The following is a 20,182-nucleotide window of genomic DNA, read 5'->3' as shown; positions in this document are numbered from 1 at the left end:
ATTTATATAAATTTACCTTTTTTGTCTTTAAAATTGTATGTGAGCATTATGATATTTAAAATTCATTAATGATTATTTTTTTCTAAATGTTAACAAAGTTTTTTGTTTAAAAATACACTCATTAATTCCTAAAAACCACAAATGTCTTTGATTCATACTGAAAGAATGGCTCAGCTTTTGTCACCATAGATTACAAAGCAAATTAAATCTACATTTTGTTTGTAGTTTGTAAACATTATGAAGAGTGCTGGACTCGCCCGTTGTTTTAATGGTATGTTATACGTTTTTCTTTAAATTCGTAATTTCTTCTGTCTTGTTCATGGAAGTCAATGCTGAAATTTGTCACAAAAGAAGATGAGGTGGCCTGACCAGCACTGCTCCAGAGACACCAGCAGCTGCGCAGGTACAGGATGCAGCACTGAGGACTGTCAATCTACAGGTGCAGACAGGGTTTTATTTCTTACCTTTTGTAAATGTTTGAAATTAGGATTTTTTCTGCAGAAGACATGTCAGTGTTTTTTCATGTAAACTATTATTTTATCATGTAAATATTTTAACGTTTAAGTATAAATTGAGTGTTTATATGCATTATGCATATTTATGCATATAAATAAATAAATACACGTTTAAATGTTTGTGTGATTTTGTTCCTCTGGGGGGGCAACACAGTACAATTTCGTATAGGGCACCAGCAGCGGCACTGTCTATTGATGTCATGTAGTACATTTGCTTAGATAGGCTATATACATTAGATGTCGTCTTCCCAGTTGTTGTCTATTGGAGGGAATGCGTCAATAGAGCCGCCATTTTGGTACAGGGTAGCGCTCCTTTGAAATGAATGTGGGACCAAGGTACAGTGGAGGACTGTGGCCATCCAAAGCCAGAGAATTACACATATATCTATGATCAGGAGTTTTCCCGGATGTTAGTATGCATATTTTTAAATTAGAAAAATTATAATTTTACATCACTCTTCTACATTGATGAATCAGTGACCGCACGGCATTCCTGACAAAAAGCTACTGCTTTCACTTCTCATACTGACGGAGGGAGCGGTTTGTTTGTGAATGAATCTCCGTTATGAACGACTCGTTCACTAGCCGACAGTAATACACGTTTCTGGCAGCGCAGCATCTCGTTGTCATATTTCTTTTGCATTGTTTGCTGATTTTATTCAACAAAACTAGCATAAGCCGAGTGTTTAGTGCGAGTTGGAGCTGCTTTGCCGTATGGTGAATGCAGTAAGTGACTGTTATCATCAATAACGCTACCTGATTAGCACAAAAGTTCAGAACATACAAAAATGTAAAAAACCTAATCTTACCTATGAAATGTTCTGCCTTTGAGCTTTGTTTTCTTTGTTTGCTCGTTACTACACCCGTAGACAGCGCTAAAGTCCCGCATCTTCACGTAATAACACTGTCTTGACTAGTGCAGTTGAATGACATTTGTCCCGGGAGCACTGTACCAATATGGCGGCGCTATTGACGCATGCTCAGGTCCCTATGCGATATCTAGTGTATATACCTAAGGTAAATTTATACAAGAAAGACAATAAATGGTAACTCAACTGATAAGTTTATGAAATGCAGAAATAAGCATCAAAGGAAGGAAGTGTTTCCTAAGCGAAACTGCACTGGAAAAAAGAATAGACTAAAAGGAAAATAGTACAGAAGGGGGCAGTAATGCAACAAAACAGGCTGCCAGCTGCCGTTAAAATCAAAAGAAGAAGAAGAAGAGCGCCGAACACAATCTGAACACAATATTTACACTAATATTCGCTCATTAATGAAGGTGACAGTCATATCGATACCCCGTGCAAGTGTTGACGGATGGAGGAGTTTCTAAACAACTTTAAAAGCTACAGCAGAGCGGTATATTACTTTACTTTCTGTTTTCTTTGTTAGCTCGATATCGACACTGTTCTATAATCGTTTGTCCAATTATCACACACATCTTTGCGTTTGTTTTAAGCTTTTCCCCCTCGAGTTCAGGCTTAGAATTGACAGAATATACAATTTGTCCTGTGTTTATCTTCTGCTTCTGTGATTTGCAGCATTCAAACGGCAGATTTTGTTGGAAGAAAGTTGTTTATATATAATAGCATGTATTTAGATGTATTTTCTTACTACTTTGCTGATTGAAAAGTTAAATAACACTTATTTTTATGCAAATTTAGGTTTGAACTTGATTTATATATGAGTAATTCAATTCAAATGTCAAACTTGCAACAGAAAAAATAAAGTTTCCAGCAAAACAGCTAAACCCTTTCTAAGTTGTTAGTGTAGGCTTGTGTTTGACAGTACTGTGAAATACTCATAAATCTTTCTGTTGATGTTTTTAAACTATTTTATTTGATATACCAAAGTCACACAAGTGTCAATTTCACATCTGTCCCATCACATATGTTCTACAGAGAGACAACATAGAGGTAAAGTTGGTTTTCGGATATTCAGACATTCCCCTTAATAATATAATTTCAGAAAAGTAGTCATTGCAAATTGTAAATAGGAAAATCATATGAGCAGCAAATGACTATCAAAGTACAACATTGTTCACAGTGAAAGCAGCTGAAATCTCTCAGTAGTTCTTCAGCAAGCCTCTGCCCTTCCTCAGTGTAGATGAAGATCAGCTGCTTCAGTCCGACATCTACATCAGCAGGAGGATGAAGATGAACCCAGGGTGGACATTTCAGCCAGACAATGATCCAAAACACAGCCGAGGAGACTCTTGGTGCTTTCAGAGAAAGAAAATCAAGCTGAAGAATGGCCCAGCCAATCACCTGACCCGAATCCAATAGGGAATACAGGATAAAGCTCAGATTTGATAGACGAGACCCGCAGAAGCATCAAGATTTACACACTCTGTTGAAGTCTGTGAGAAACTCACACCTGAGCAATGCATGTGTCTTCATTCTCCATATAAGAGAAACAGCGTTTTATATAAAATATTAAACACAGTTCAGCAGCTCTTTCTCCTTCTGTCGTTTCACTGTGATTACACACAACTCATTCAGATGGTTTTACCAAAATCTGCATCAATTCCATGTTAATAGCTTCGTTACCAATATTACTCCCCGGAAACACAATGAAATGTGTGCAATGCTTATTTTACCCACTGTGTGTCGTCATATTGCACAACCCTACTGATGTGTGTGTGTGTGTGTTCAGGATCAGCGCTGGCTCTCTGCAGTGTTTGAGGCGGTGCAGCAGCAGTTTTCCCCACTCCTGGACTCTGATGGTTTCTCCGTGGCTCGTCTGGCTCAGTCTGTGGTGGAGAAGGTTCAGAGAGCCGTCGGGTCAGACTGCGCTGATTTACCTGTGAGCTACAGGTGAGTCTGACCACCACCAGCATCTATTTAAACAGCCGAATCATCATTTACTCACACTCAAGCACTTCTTAACTCTTATGAACTTTTATGAATATTCAAATAAGTGTATCCATGTATTTCCGGCCAGGTTTGTGTGCTCATGAATATTCAAATATGTGTATTCATGTATTTCCGGTCAGGTCATGAATATTCAAATAAGTGTATTCATGTATTTCCGGTCAGGTTTGTGTGCTCATGAATATTCAAATAAGTGTATTCATTGATTTCCAGTCAGGTTTGTGTTCTCATAAATATTCAAATAAGTGTATTCATGTATTTCTGGTCAGGTTTATGTCCTCATGAATATTCAAATATGTGTATTCATGTATTTCTGGTCAGGTTTGTGTGCTCATGAATATTCAAATAAGTGTATTCATTGATTTCCAGTCAGGTTTGTGTTCTCATAAATATTCAAATAAGTGTATTCATGTATTTCTGGTCAGGTTTATGTCCTCATAAATATTCAAATAAGTGTATTCATGTATTTCTGGTCAGGTTTATGTCCTCATGAATATTCAAATATGTGTATTCATGTATTTCCGGTCAGGTTTGTGTGCTCATGAATATTCAAATAAGTGTATTCATGTATTTTCGGTCAGGTTTGTGTGCTCATGAATATTCAAATATGTGTATTCATGTATTTCCGGTCAGGTTTATGTCCTCATGAATATTCAAATAAGTGTATTCATGTATTTCCGGTCAGGTTTGTGTGCTCATGAATATTCAAATATGTGTGTTCATGTATTTCCGGTCAGGTTTATGTCCTCATGAATATTCAAATAAGTGTATTTATTGATTTCCGGTCAGGTTTATGTCCTCATGAATATTCAAATAAGTGTATTCATGTATTTCCGGTCAGGTTTATGTCCTCATGAATATTCAAATAAGTGTATTCATGTATTTCCGGTCAGGTTTATGTCCTCATAAATATTCAAATATGTGTATTTATTGATTTCCGGTCAGGTTTGTATCCTCATGAATATTCAAATAAGTGTATTCATTGATTTTCAGTCAGGTTTATGTCCTCATGAATATTCAAATAAGTGTATTCATGTATTTCCGGTCAGGTTTGTGTCCTCATGAATATTCAAATATGTGTATTCATTGATTTCCAGTCAGGTTTATGTCCTCATGAATTTTCAAATAAGTGTATTTATTGATTTCCGGTCAGGTTTATGTCCTCATGAATATTCAAATAAGTGTATTCATGTATTTCCGGTCAGGTTTATGTCCTCATGAATATTCAAATAAGTGTATTCATGTATTTCCGGTCAGGTTTATGTCCTCATGAATATTCAAATAAGTGTATTCATGTATTTCCGGTCAGGTTTATGTCCTCATAAATATTCAAATATGTGTATTTATTGATTTCCGGTCAGGTTTGTATCCTCATGAATATTCAAATAAGTGTATTCATTGATTTTCAGTCAGGTTTATGTCCTCATGAATATTCAAATAAGTGTATTCATGTATTTCCGGTCAGGTTTGTGTCCTCATGAATATTCAAATATGTGTATTCATTGATTTCCAGTCAGGTTTATGTCCTCATGAATTTTCAAATAAGTGTATTCATGTATTTCCGGTCATGTTTATGTCCTCATGAATATTCAAATATGTGTATTCATGTATTTCCGGTCAGGTTTGTGTCCTCATGAATATTCAAATATGTGTATTCATGTTTTTGTCGTCAGGATTGTGTCTGTGTCAGAGCTGATTCGAGATCAGCGAACTGCTTGCTGCAGCAGCCTTTGCTGGAGCTCCGCCCATTACCGGGACCAGGCCAAGAAGGCGGAGCAAACACTGCCCAATTATAAAGCACTTCCACGGGACAACCTGCTTCTGATTGGCTTTCTGTGTGACGGACGGGCCGATGGGAAGAGTGAGGGAGAGTGGCGAGTGAGAGACGCTGGAGGGAGCGTCCCGTGTATGGTAAATAACAATAATAATGTAGAAACATCATCAGGTGGGGGCGGGGCTTGTTGATGTAAGCATGAATAAATCTACATTCTAATAACTCTATTCATTTTCCTTCAGCTTAGTCTCTTCATTAATCAGGGGTCGCCACAGCAGAATGAACCACCGACTATTCCAGCATATGTTTTACACAGCGAATGCCATTCCAGTTGCAACCCAGTACTGGGAAACACCCATACACTCTCATTCACACACTCATACACTACAGCCAATTTAGTTCATCAATTCCCCTATAGTGCAGGTTTTTGGACTGTGGGGGAAACCGGAGCACCCAGAGGAAACCCACGCCAACTCAGAGAGAACATGCAAACTCCACATAGAAACACCAACTGAACCAGTTGGTGGGTCAGGGACCTTGTGTCATCTTCACAGTGTGTGTGTGTGTGTGTGTGTGTTCAGATGCTGAAGTCCTCCTGTCTCTGGCTGGGGAGGCTGATGCTGTTTCCCACATGGAACTACATCCCCCAGAATGCACCTGGAGCAGCAGGTTACCTGGAGCTGGTGGACCCTCCAGTATGTGTAACCCTGGAGGCCATGACCTTTGACCCTGGCGGAGCTCTGACTGAGGTCATGAGTGTGAGACACGCAGCTGAGCTGCTTGCACACAGGTGAAGAGTGTGTGTGTGTATGTGTGTCTCTTTGTGTGTGTGCATATCTATTTGTGTGTGTGTGTGTGTGGGGGGGTGTGCATACATATGTGTATATACAGTGTGTGTGTGTGTGTGTGTGTGTGCGCATGTGTATAAATGTGTGTGTATGTATGTGTATATGTGTGTCTCTGTGTGCACATGTGTAAATTTGTGTGTCTGTGTCTGTCTGGATGTCTGTGTGCATGTCTGTGTTTGTGTGTGCGCGCGCATGTATATACAAAGTACGTGTGTGTCTTGTCTGTCTGTCTGTCTGTCTGTCTCTCTGTGCCTTTTTTTGTCTCTCTGTCTGTGTGTGTGTGTGTGTGTGTGTGCACGTGTGTCTGCATGTCTGTGCATGTGTGTGTGTGCATGTATATGTATGTGTTTGTCCCTTTGTGTGTGTGTGTGTCTGTGTCTGTTTCTTTGTGTGTGTGTGTGTGAGCGTGCGCATGTGTGTATGTCTGTTTCTGTCTGTGCATGTGTGTGTGTCCATATATGTGTATGTCTGTGTGTATGTGTGTGTGTGTGTGTATGTCTGTGTGTGTGTGTGTGTGTGTGTGTGTGTGTGTGTGTGTGTGTGTGTGTGCGCGCGCGCATGTGTGTATGTGTCTGTGCATGTGTGTGTGTCCATATGTGTGTGTGTGTGTGTGTGTGTATGTCTGTTTGTGTGTGTGTGTGTGTGTGTGTGTGTGTGTGTTTGTACTTTTGTACTGTATATATGTGTGTCTGTGCTTGTATGCGTGTGTGTTTTTGTATGTATGTATGTGTGTGTGTATGTCTGTTTCTGTCTGTGCGTGTGTGTGTGTGTGTGTGTGTTTTTTTACTGTATATAATTGTGTCTGTGCTTGTATGCGTGTGTGTGTGTGTGTGTGTGTGTCAGCTGTGAGGATCAGGTGTGTGTGTGTATATGTCTGTTTCTGTCTGTGCATGTGTGTTTTTGTGTGTGTGTGTGTGTGTGTATGTCTGTTTCTGTCTGTGCGTGTGTGTTTTTGTGTGTGTGTGTGTGTGTGTGTGTGTGTATGTATATGTCTGTTTCTGTCTGTGCATGTGTGTTTTTGTGTGTGTGTGTGTGTGTGTGTGTGTGTGTGTATATATATATGTCTGTTTCTGTCTGTGCATGTGTGTTTTTGTGTGTGTGTGTGTGTGTGTGTGTGTGTGTGTGTGTGTGTGTGTGTGTGTGTATGTATATGTCTGTTTCTGTCTGTGCATGTGTGTTTTTGTGTGTGTGTGTGTGTGTGTGTGTGTATATATATATGTCTGTTTCTGTCTGTGCATGTGTGTTTTTGTGTGTGTGTGTGTGTGTTAAGACTCTGTTGTGATTAGAGGAATAATGACTGTGTGTGTCTGTGTGTGTGTGTCAGCTGTGAGGATCAGGTGTGTGTGTGTGTGGGTGGGCAGGTGTGTGTTGTCGGTCCTCTGCTGTTGATTCGTGGGAAACGCTTCTTCTGCCTCGTCCTGAGTGACGGAGGGTCGTCAGTGGCGCTCATCATCAGGGTGAGTCTCAAAGCAATACAGTACATTAAATTCAAATAAATCATTTAAACAACATAGAAAACAGGCAGATTTACATATTAATGAATAATCAGTTAAAATATGAACATCTGCAAATATAAAAATACATTGTAATTGTGTAAATTTCAGTTTTATTATATGATTTCTATACAGGGTTTCCGCGGGGTCTTAAATAGTCTAAAATTTAAAAGTCTAAAATTTAAGGCCTTAAAAACTCTTAAACTCGCTGTTTTAGGTCTTAAATATTTTTGCACAGGTCTTATTTTTCCGATTTCTATGTAACTTTACATCTAATGCTCATTTTAAATTCTTTTTTGTTGTTGTTGCTTGGCTTTTGGGGTGTTGTAGTTCTTTATTTCAATAGTCCAAGTGTAATTTGCGGTATTACAACTACAAAAAAAGGTCAGCTTACAATAGCCGATCTCTGTGCGCGCAGCGAATGTGACGTCATCGCTGTGTCTGCAGTGGTTCGCTGTGGTTGCGTGCCACATGATTTCGGCTGGCAGAGTATGGCGTTATATCACTGTCAAATGTCGTAAGCGCAGTATTACAAGTCAGGAGCGCATTCATGTAATACGAGAGAGCGAATGTCTTTGCTCATGCGATGGTTTCCTCTATTCGTGGACAAAACTTCTCGCGTGCACTCAAAACACTGGCTGCTCATGTGTAAACGGTCTGCTCAGTGGCGTAGCGGATGGGCCCACAGGGCACGCACCGGGGGGGGGGCCCCGCGTGATTAGGGGGCCCCACGTCGTCGCGATTTTCAATAATTGAAAATCCAGGAACCGCAATAATCAAACTCTTGGGAACAATTGTGGTCGGAACCAAAGTTCACAGGTGTTCTCTGAACTCCTCTCAAGCGGTGGACTACTTTATTCTGATTGCTTGCCGCCGAACCGCGTCATAGCCAATGAAGACGCGCCGCTGTTTCTGGCTACTTTGACGCTCTCGTCGCTTTCGGTTTGTGATCGCTCCTCAGTTTGGGAAGGATTCCCCGCGTTGTCGCCCCACTCCACTTCCTTTCCCCGCTCCTCAATTTGTGACATAGATATATACAGTAGATATTGTATAGGGACCTGAGCATGCGTCAATAGCGCCGCCATATTGGTACAGTGCTCCCAGGACAAATGTCATTCAACTGCACTAGTCAAGACAGTGTTATTACGTGAAGATGCGGGACTTAAGCGCTGTCTACGGGTGCAGTAACGAGCAAACAAAGAAAACAAAGCACAAAGGCAGAACATTTCATAGGTAATATTAAGTTTTTTACATTTTTGTATGTTCTGAAATTTGTGTTAATCAGGTCACGTTATTGATGATAACAGTCACTTACTGGGCAAAGTAAGGCAAAAAATAAAATAAGGCAATTAAAAAATAAGGCAAAGCAGCTCCAACTCGCACTAAACACTCGGCTTATGCTAGTTTTGTTGAATAAAATCAGCAAACAATGCAAAAGAAATATGACAACGAGATGCTGCGCTGCCAGAAACTTGTATTATTGTCGGCTAGTGAACGAGTCACGATGAATGATTCATTCACAAACGAATCGCTCCCTCCGTCAGTATGAGCAGTGAAAGCAGGAGAGGAGCTGTGTTTCAGCACATGATTAGATCAAACTTAACAGGGAGGGTGAATAGTACATTTCTGTACACACAAACACAAGCTTTTTGTCAGGAATGCCCGTGCGATTAGTGATCCATCAATGTAGAAAAGTGATGTAAAATTATAATTTTCATTATTAAAAAAAAAAAATACTAACATCCAGGAAAACTCCCGATCATAGATATATGTGTATGTCTCTGGCTCTGCCCTGAGACATATGACAGAAAAACACAAACCCGTGGTGAATACAACTCACGAAATAAAACACAAACGGCTCGCGATTAGAATGAACAGCAAATCAGCAGCAGAGGATTAATAACAGACTTTTATTGCTCATTTTTGTAAATTGCACGACTTTCATACCTGTTAAGTTTCATGCCAGTACTCTGGTTTGCTCTCTCTCTCTCTCTCTCTCTCTCTCTCTCTCTCTCTCTCTCTGTGTGCGTGTTAAAGAGCCGCTGAGCTAACAGCTGACAGGCCGGGATCGCACACACACACTGTACGTTATTTCTGACGGCAGACACGTGAACTAGGAGAACGTTTTTCTCGTATTTCTGACGCGCTTGAACCACATGTGACAGATTATTACGGCTTTAACAGACACATTTATAAGTTGTGTGTCACAAAAACACTCTGTTATTCATTAAAAACGTCATTGAAACCCATTTTCGGAGCGCAAATTACCAGTTGTACACGCTGTACACGGAAGTTTTTAGCATTGACCGGAAGACGCTGGTCGCTATGGCGCCCTCCATGCAGCAGTCATGAAAAAGGTCTATAGACTGTAAAATATATGGATGTATCAGGGCTCGAAATTAACCTTTTTGCTTGGTAGCACCGGTGCTCCTAACTTTAAAAAAATTAAGGCGCATCAGCCAAAATTTAGTCGCACCCACCAATGGGGTATATGCCGAAGCATGCTAATAGGACTTTTAATTTGCCATTAACCTGGGTTAAGCGCTTCCGGCTAATTGAATGCCAACGCAAAATCAGGTGCGTTTAAGGTCTGTTTTCTTTAAAAATCAGCGATCTCCACTGGCTGAGTGATATCTGATATAAAGTGGGTCTCAGATTGTACAAGAAGCCCTGCATTAAATTACATTTCCACCGCCATGTCTTTATAATACGAGCATTTATTTTACCCCAGTATATTCAATGGAGCTTCTGCGTTAGTCTGTCGATTCTGACGGGCGCCTGCGAGTAAACGGCTTTTTGTCTCGCTTTACGCTTGAGCAACTAAATAAATGCTAAAGTTTATTTAACTGAATGTATTTTAATTAAATTACAACATCGATGCTGTATAAGGAACCGTATAAAGTGGGAAAAAGTTCCCAATAACAGCTCACCGGAAGTGTATCAGCATGAGAACAGCACTAGCTCGGCATATACCCCATTATAAGCACCGTTACTACAAGTTTTATACAAATATATTTATTGTATTTGAAATCATCACTAGTCAAACTAACAAGCAAAAAAAAGATTAATACATATATGCAAGCGTGAGGAAAATATGTCTCAACGAAATCCCATTGTAATGAAGTTTACGGCCCTTTGGCCGCCGGGAAGAAGGAGGCGGAGAACCGACGGAGCTTTAAAATGATTTATTAAAAATAATGACGGCAGCTCCTCACGGAGACTGCCATTTAAATCAAAACAAACGGACGGCAGCTCCTCGCGGAGACTGCCGTCAAACTGAAAGTAAAAGTAAAATAACATGCCCGGGCCCGGTCCTCTCTCGGCTTCCTCTGCCATCGGTCCTCCTTTTATGGTCCAGAGCTCCTTCTGTGGGATCCGAGGCAGGTGCGCACCGCACGTGTATCCACTCACGCGGTGGCCTCACCCCGTTCCCACGGCTCTCGGCCACGTCCCTCGCCACACCCGTTATCACAAGAAAATACATTTTATAACATAACTGAGTGAGCAAAAGGTACACGGAGCGCTCACCGGCCCTGCACACACTGCTGGACATGAATCTGTTAAAGTAAATATGAAAATAGGGGTAACCTATGTGCCCTTTAAAACAAGAGGCCCACAAAAACATCTTCAATGATATTAATGATGATCTTTTTATTCGTCTGATTTTACTGTCTGTCTCTTCAGTCATTTAAAAAATACCTCAATGGCGAACGCATCAAGTATAAAAGCCTCGACTGTTTCGTGAGGTGCGCGATGCGGCGCCAGGTAAAAGTGTAAATCAGCATTAAGATGTTTGTTTGTTTGTTTTTGCTGTAGTTCAGTGGTGCATCTAACATGTCTTTAGTGCTGTTTAATTTAAATACATTTATTTCACCACTAATTTTGGGATTTTTTTTTCATTTTTCATATTTTTTGATATTGCGATATAGGTCTTAAATTTAATACTTACTGGTCTTAAAAAGGTCTTAAATTTGACATTAAGATAACTGCAGAAACCCTGATAAATAACCAGCTGTGTTTGTCTAAAAGTAACATTAGTAGATATCCAAGTCTTTATAAAGGTCTGTGTGTGTGTGTGTGTGTGTGTGTGTGTGTGTGTGTGTGTGTGTGTGTGTGTGTGTGTGTGTGTGTGTGTGTGTGTGTGTGTGTGTGTGTGTTTGTGTGTTTGTGTGTGTGTGTGTGTGTGTGTGTGTGTCTCAGGAGCTGAAGCATCAATACTGGAGGCAGTGTGTGTGTGTCGGCCAGAGTGTGTGGATCTCGTCTCTGCGTGTGTGTTCGCTGGGGGCGCTGGAGGGACGTCGCGTGTTGACTGACAGCTGTCAATCACGCCTGCATCCACACACACCACTGCAGGAAAGCTCAGAGGAGCAGGACACTGAAGACGACACGCACACTCCTGCAGACACCACACACACACTTGCAGATGCCACACGCACACCTGCAGACGACACACGCTTGGCGTCAGATCCGGCAGTCAGAGTGAAACCATCCACCATCATCAGCTTTAAGGTGAGGCTTTCTGTTTATTAATTATGTGGGGTATTCATGGTGTGCATGGTGGGAAATCAAAACGTTGTTAACCAGTTAAACTCTGCCGACCCGGTACCGTCATCGACTTTCGCTTTCAGATTTAAAGGGCTAGCATTGCACCAGACCCCCGTAAGTGGTTTCATTTGAAAGTGTAGAATCTATATTTTATGCACATATGCATCACTTTGGTTTTTATTCTACTGTACAAAAGTTATTTACACTTAAATACACAGTATTTTGGATACCCGAGCTGGGTATTTAACATTGTTTTCATTTTCATATTTTTTCACATGACACATGTAGAAGTTATAGCTCAAATGAAAGCTCTTGCCGGTGCTCATACGGTTCTAGCATTATTTATACTGAATTATATTCACATATTAAACAGTTGTTAAATGAATCGTGGTGTTTCCATGGCGCAGAAGTGAAAACAATACATTCATGATCAATAAGCAGCCCCAGATAGCACAGACAGCTGTCATCTCTCACCTTATGCTGTGTGCTTCAGGGCCATTCTCCTCTGTTTTTGAGCTGATTTGCATAAGTAATCCTTTTAAATGTCTGACGTGCTCCAAACACAGTGAATTATGTTTGATCAAACAAAAGAATAGTGAAATATGAAAGCAATGATCGCTCCCTGTGGCTTGTACAGCACCTCTCATCAGTTGGAATACAATAACTTCTGCATAGATCAGTGGTTCCCAACCTGGGGTCCGCGCCCCCCTAAGGGGGGCGCCAGAGTTCACAAGGGGGGCGCGGGAGAGGATAAGTGTTGAGGTAGAAAAAGGCATAAAATGGTCCACTATTATACAGGGCTGTACAATTAATCCAAAATCCGATTTCGATTTCAAACGATTATAAAAAAGCATTAATCAAGATAAACAATTATATGCATCATATACCGCCCCCTTTCCAGTTGTATGTGTTGCGAAAGACCGCGTGCTTATGTGTGTGTGCAGCACGATCACGCAGTCAATAGTATGCGGCCGGTCAGCATTCACTCTCATTCACACACTGAGACGAGCAGAGGAGCGCAGACATCTAGTCATTTTAACGTGAGCGCTTTAATGGTCAAATAGGTGTCAAAACGCGGTGTTTAGTGATTATTTATATTAACCCTCATTTGTGTAATAAACAAACGAGTTGAGGATCAAAAGACGTGAAAGAGAAACCATTAAAGAGACAGCGCAAAATATTCCTGCTGCCGCCTGTTTTTATTATCATTAATCAAACATAACGAGAAAATGTTTCTCTGCTCTTGACAGAAGGATTTTTGTAGCTAAAGTGTTTTTCTTACAGTGGAGATGCTTAAAGCACAGTTTGTTTTATATTTTTATTCTATTGTATTTATTTCTCTTTCCTTTGCAGGGTGGAAAATAACTATGTATACACTTGAAGTCAGAATTATTAGCCCTCCTGTATATTAGCAACCCTTTTCCTGGCCAATTTCTGTTTAATGGAAAGAAGTTTTTATTTTTTACTTATTTCTGAACATAATAGTTTTGATATCTCATTTCTAATTACTGATTTATTTTATCTTTGCTATGATGACAGCACATAATATTTTACTAGATATTTTTCAAAATATAAGCATTCAAATTTAAGTGCAATTCAAAGGCTTAATTAGAGTAATTAGGCAAGTCATTGTATAACAGTAGTTTCTTCTGCAGACAATCAAAAATATATATTGCTTAAGGGGGCTATTAATATTGATCTTAAAATAGGTTTCAAAATATTTAAACCTGCTTTTATTCTAGCTAAAATAAAACAAATAAGCCTAGAAGAAAAACAAATATTAGAGAAAATACTGTTAAATTCCTTGTTCTGTTAAACATAATTTGGGAAATATTTCTTAAAAAGAATTCTCAGGAATATATGTATTTTTAACTACCAAAAAAAAAAAAAAAAAATCAAAACACATGTTTAAAATTCCAACATAATAGTAAAAATAATTAAAATAAATAACTCTAAATATTTTTTTACATTTTGCTCACTTGCGCAATGTGCTTGTCCAACTTCTTGTAAAGGCAAAATCAAAAAAAAAATGGCAGACAAACGTCAATGTAATGATTCTTCAGAGGCGAAGAAAAAGATTAGACAGTATGACAAAGCCTATCTAAATACACATAAACACACACATACAGTAATATATATATATATATATATATATATATATATATATATATATATGGTACATATGTGTGTGCGTGCCTGTGTATTTATATGGTGGGGGGGCTCCAATGTTTGTATAAGTTCATGGGGGGGGCCCCAGAGAAAAAGGTTGGGAACCACTGGCATAGATTATGGTGGAGACATTTTTCTTTTGTCCTATGATTACAGACATGTGCAGGAGCCACCAACATTAATTACAGCACGCTAGACCACACACAACCTAAAAGAGACACTTTCACATTTGAGTTTATTAAAAAAAAAAATACAAAAAGCGCCTCTTTATTAGGTGTTTGTTATAACAGACAACATATACAGATATTTTACACACTTTCAGTAGTGTTTTATGAAAATTCAAAGGGTTTTCGTTAAAATTATACCAAATTTTTGCATTTACACCACCTAAGTTTTTTAATTTAGCTAGGCAAAATCCAGGTGAAAATCCCAAAATGGCAGCAGAGTTTAACTGGGTAATCTTGTTTAGTTTGGTCAACTGTTGTAGCATCTTTTAATTAGGCAAAACTTCTATTTAATTTATTTTTTGCTCTTTTCATTGTTGCACTCTTTATGTTCCTCCTATTATGTGTCTATTGGTGTTACTGTTTTCATGCTCATATCATTTGTTTATTTTTTCTCTGTAAAGCACTTTGTGCAGCCTTGTGGAAACGTGCTATATAAATAACTTGAACTTGAACCACAGGAGATGTGAAAGAATGTTTGGTAAAAGTTGTTTCGTGTTATATTTGTCTTCTAAAACAGGGGTGCCCAAACTTTTTCTTAAAAGGGCCAAAAACCAAACTTGATTGAGGCTAGTGGGCTGGAGGTAAATATAGTCTCAGCGGCTAGTTTTCTAACTTGAATAATGTTTAAAAATTATTAGAAAACATTGCGTTATTTTAGCTAATACAGTATTCTTTACATTTTATTATAAATTCATTACAGTAAAAACTAACAAGTCCTCCATAGTGCTTCCGCGAGTTTTCCCAGGAGACAGAACAATACGGGAGAAGGGCGGGAGATGGGTCTGAAATACGGGAGACTCTCCGGAAAAGCGGGAGTGTTGGTAGGTATGGGCTGTTGGAATAAAACTTGCATGAAAGAGAGAAATTATAACACTTTAATATAAGTGGCAAATCAAACTTTAACAAGTGGTTATCATTAGCACTACTAAAGTATGATCTTATTGTAAATCTCTAATCCTACCCATTAACTAAACCCAACTACTGCCTTGTTTACTATTAATAAGCAGCAAATTAGGATAAATTGTTTAATGGTTTAATAGCCTAATCAGCATCTTAAAATGAAGCTAGAAAATAATGTTTAAAGCAGTGTTTCTCAACTGGTGGGTCGTGACCCAAAAGTGGGCCACGGAAACATTTTTAGTGGGTTTAATTTATAACTTATTTTGACTTTTATTTTGAAATGCGTGCACGACAACCGTACCATTCGACATGTGAAATTTCATTTAAATATAGCAACAAATATGTTGAAGCGCAAATATGACCCTGAATATGTGAAATATGGGTTTACATATATTGAACACAAAAAAGACTGATGCTGTGTTCACACCAGACACGGAACGCGCGGATAAATCACGCTATTTGCGCGTAAATAGCAGCGTGAACATTTGAGTTTACTCGCTTCATACGCGCGTCAAATCCGCTTCATTCGCATGTCAAATTCACTTTAGAACAGACGCGGATTCGCGCTATGGGCAGGGCTCTAGCTTCATAGCGAAATGGCTAACATGGATTTTCTGAAGAAAATAACAGTGTTTATGTGCTTTATGAAGACTGAAAAACAGCATCGATACGTTTAGGGTCTTGTCTGAGTCCACTACATCCTTTCAGAGGTGCATCCAGCTCTGTGAGCTCATAAACTCCTCCAGAAACTGAACCTGGATGACGGAGGCTTTCAGCAGTGCTTCTGACTGAGCCAAGCCCAGTTTGATGAACTGTTGTCGGTGAAGGCTGGAGGATTTCCCTCGGAACACCGACAATAAGTCTACGTCACAATCACGCCCCCACAAGAGCAAGCATCTGATTGGTTAACGCGGCACGAATTTACACTGAAGTTCAGATTTTCGAAATCGAGAGATTCGCGCGAAACGCTCGTTAAGTGCGTCAAACGCGCAAACCGCTCAATTCGCCCCGTGCTATTCGCGCAATTTGCGTCATTCGCGCCGCGCCATTCGCGCGTATCGCACTGCAGGATGTCTATTCGCGCGTTTGCATTGACTTAACATGTAAAACCATTGAATACAACAAATAAATAAATATGGTGCCGCTGTTGCTGATGGTTACAACAAAAACATTTCGCAGGATGTGTAGTCAGGACATGGTGTAACCCCTGCTCACAACAATGATATTTGCATCCACACTGACAAACAATAATGGTCTGTTTATTTTTAAATTATGCATTTCCTTTTGCATTACTCCCTTATAATCAGCAGATGTGTAGTCAGTGGGCTGCTGGTGCATCTGACCAGTGATTCCAGCTCGTGTAATCTGTCAAATCTATGTTATCTGATTGACAGGGTACCGTCACAAAGATCTTGAACGCAGAGGCGGGGCTTTATGAGCTTGACGGACAGGTGGGGCTTTGTCTGGCCTATCAGCCTACTCAGAAATGGGGCGGTGGCTTGAGACCGGGGGCGGAGATTCAGGTGAGTGTGATTATGTCATCGCCGCTAGAATCAGCATGTCTCTGAATCACAAACTCTAACTAAAGTTTTATTCACTCTAGCTAGTTTTAACATTTATATTTCAAACCAACGACGTGTAACACAAGCTCTGTGATTGGTCGGCTTGGTAGCACTGACGAGTCTGGGTGGGACAGATAGCTGCCCGACCCCGATGGAGAGATTGTTTACAAGTGTGGAGTCCCTTAAAGGAGCTCCGGATGGAAAGTTTTGTTTTGTGTTTACCTCATGGTTAAAGTTGTTGCACGTCCGTCCGGCCTCAAAATGAGCGAGTTTGAGCCACTTGTAAATTAAGGAAGCGATCAGAAAAGACAAAACACCAGAGAAGAAACTCGACACAGAGGAACATTAACACCTTACTGACAACTAGCGTTTTGGAAGTGTTAATGCAGACCAACAGAAACAGCGCGCAGAAGTATAAATGCACAGCTACGCGTGTTGCAGAGTCACTCGCTGTCTTCAAGAAACGACTAAAAACTCAACTATATAGGGCCCTATCATACACCCGGCGTAGTGTGGTGCAAGGTGCGGCGCGGCGCAATAGTCTTTAGCTAGTTTCAGCTTGGCGTAAGAGTGGTTTTGAGGCGTTGCGCTACGCTGTTTAAATAGCAAATGCATTAGCGCTCATATGTGCGCCCATAGGTGGTCTGGTCTAAAAAGGAGGTGTTCTGAGGCAGACCGCTGGCGCGTTGCTATTTTGAGAAACTATAATAGATTTTTCATTAGACCAAAACTAACCCGGTCTAAACTCCAGCGCAGAGTTGCACCTCACTTACACACTGCTTAATACACACAAGACAGCAATAGGCAAATATCTTTACATATGAAAACATTTAAATATTAAGGATATATATAGGATATAATAAGAATAGATATAGAATATAAATATAAAGGATTAAAATATTACAAAACATATTATTTTCTAGCCTACATAAATATGAAAAATCACTGCTTTTATGTCTTCTTCATCTCGGGAGGCTTTTTCAGTTCATTCATAACAATCTGCTTTTGTATAATGTTATTATTATTAGCAGTAATATTTATTATATCCATATTTATATTTGTTTTATTAAAAACAAGCTTAGATTTGTCCACCTGCAGGTTTTAGAGCATATGGGGCACAGCATGTGTTTTAGGATATAACTCAGGTTTTTGAGCACACTTCATTATTATTGTTCATTTATTCGTTTGCTGGAAATTAGAACTGAATTTAGAAATAGCTTTGAAATAAATCTTTACGCTTAACAAACTAAATTAATTATTTATAGGCTAATGGATGTCTGTGCGTAAAGTTTCCCTATCCAAGAGTGAAAGTGAAAGTAGATCCATTATCTCTCATTCTCACGCAGTAGATGCTCTGTTTAACAGTTTTCTGTTACCTCCTAAAGGGAATGGGAGATGAGACTCTAATTGGTTTATCTCAAAACACACCTATAACTCATTAAGAAAACAAACTCAACACTGTTAGACCATGCGCCGCAGCGCAAGGCAGATTTCCCGTCCTTAAATTAGCAAAAATGCGTTCTGACATGCCCTGAAAGCGTTTGCGCCCTGCGTTTTACGCTCTGCGCATGGACCGTCAAAATAGAGCCCTTAGTCTCCACTTTCCTTCCTAATCTGCGATTGCCTCTCTGGCTCCACCACTAACTACATAAAAAAAAAGACTAATGTTTTGCTTCTTACACTTTACACACCTGAAATTTGCCTACAGCACTTATTCATTGTTGCTCTTATAGTTGTGTAAATTGCTTCCGTGTCCTCATTTGTAAGTTGCTTTGGATAAAAGCGTCTGCTAAATGACTAAATGTAAATGTAAATTTTATAGCGCCTTTACAATGTATATTGTGTCAAAGCAGCTTCACATAGAAGATCATAGTGAGCTGAAACAGTGTAGTTCAGTTTTCAGAGTTAAGTTCAGTTCAGTTTAGTGTGGTTTACTTGTCACTGCTGAGAGTCCAAACACTGAAGAGCAAATCCATCAATGCGCAGCTCTACAAAAAACTTCACCAATTGGCCAAAGTAAAGGAACCGCGAGAGAAACCAGGTTCAGTTGGGCACAACCGTTTCTCCTATGGCCAAACGTCTTGTGCAGAGCTGCAGTCTAGGCGCCGGAGGCTGGAGAACGCTGGACGTCAGTGAAGACTCGTCTGTCCCTGGAGCATCACAGGAATCAGTCTCATGCTCTCCACTCCTCCATGACCACCACAGCAGCTGCTCAGGATACGGCCTGGTCCAGGATTATAGAAACCTTGGGATCATCTTGTTGCTGGTCTTGGATCGCATCAGTGGCACTGCATAGTCTGAGGGTCTCGGGATGAGTATCCGCAGGTGTAAATAGAGAATAAAGAGAATAATTAGCGTAGCTGCTGTTCATAGTGTATGTAAATGAGATGCAGAAACCTGTGTGGAGCACATTCATTTATCCAACCGCTAAGTGATGCACTGAGTGTGTGCTTTACTAAACAGATAGGGTCTTTAATCTAGTGTTGAACTGAGAGAGTGTGTCTGAGCCTCGGACATTATCAGGAAGGCTATTCCAGAGTTTAGGAGCCATAAATGAGAAGGCTCGACCTCCTTTAGTGGACTTTGCTATTCTAGGCACTACCAGAAGCCCTGAGTTTTAAGATCTTAAAGAGCGAGTTGGATTGTAGCTAGACAAGGTTGGTTAGATAAACAGAATCTAGATTATTTAATACTTTTTAGGTAAGAGGCAATATTTTAAAAATCAATACGACACTTAACAGATAGTCAGTGTAAGGAGGATAACATTGGGGTGATATGATCATATTTTCTATGGTAGAGTTAAACATGGTTTGCAGAACTATTAAAACCATAATATTAATACATGAGCAAAAGACTTGTTGCAAAACACCTGATTACACATAAAGGGAGAATAAAAGTTTACATTAAAAGTAATGTAAAGTCTTAAGCAGAGCGTATAGAAGTTTGACGGTGTGTGTGTCCATTTCTGAGCATTCCTTCATGTCGTAAATACCTTGGAGTTGTATTACACACTGAACATCCGGTCTCTTCTGGGTAAGAGAAGCTGATGGTGTGTTAATTGTTGAATAAAAGCAAAATAATTATGTGTCTGATCTGCCATAGTCGTTACACAGCACACAAGTGTTGAGTAAACTTTTTTTTTTTGTTGTTCTTCAGCTTCACAACGTCCACTTCACGTATCAGGCATCGGCGTTTGCTCCGCGGGCGGTTCTGTGGGCGTGTTTGCGCTCCAGTGTTCAGATCACAGCCTTCAGCCGCCTGTGTTCGGAGCTGCAG

General features: G+C 39.9%; 1 protein-coding gene across 5 annotated transcripts in view; it reads left to right on the top strand.

The window, feature by feature from the left end:
• Positions 1–1,721: 1,721 nt before the first annotated feature.
• Positions 1,722–20,182, top strand: part of ctc1 (CTS telomere maintenance complex component 1) — a 53,580-nt gene continuing 35,119 nt past the window's right edge. For 4 of the 5 annotated variants that reach the window (XR_012398415.1, XR_012398414.1, XR_012398413.1 and 1 more), the window contains exons 1-8: positions 1,722–1,874; positions 3,171–3,331; positions 5,062–5,299; positions 5,744–5,952; positions 7,335–7,467; positions 11,704–12,012; positions 16,739–16,867; positions 20,063–20,182. The exon at positions 20,063–20,182 is cut by the window's right edge and continues 104 nt beyond it. Coding sequence is in view for 2 of the 5 variants with exons in the window: in XM_073938728.1 (XP_073794829.1) it covers positions 1,833–1,874; positions 3,171–3,331; positions 5,062–5,299; positions 5,744–5,952; positions 7,335–7,467; positions 11,704–12,012; positions 16,739–16,867; positions 20,063–20,182 (1,341 nt within the window). In the remaining 3 variants the exon portion in view is untranslated. 5 annotated transcript variants of the gene reach the window in all.

The sequence above is a fragment of the Danio rerio genome, chromosome 23 (genome assembly GCF_049306965.1).
Source record: "Danio rerio strain Tuebingen ecotype United States chromosome 23, GRCz12tu, whole genome shotgun sequence".
Lineage (NCBI taxonomy): Eukaryota > Metazoa > Chordata > Actinopteri > Cypriniformes > Danionidae > Danio > Danio rerio.
The sequence above is the reverse complement of the archived record's forward strand: the minus strand, read 5'-3'. Positions and strand labels throughout refer to the sequence as shown.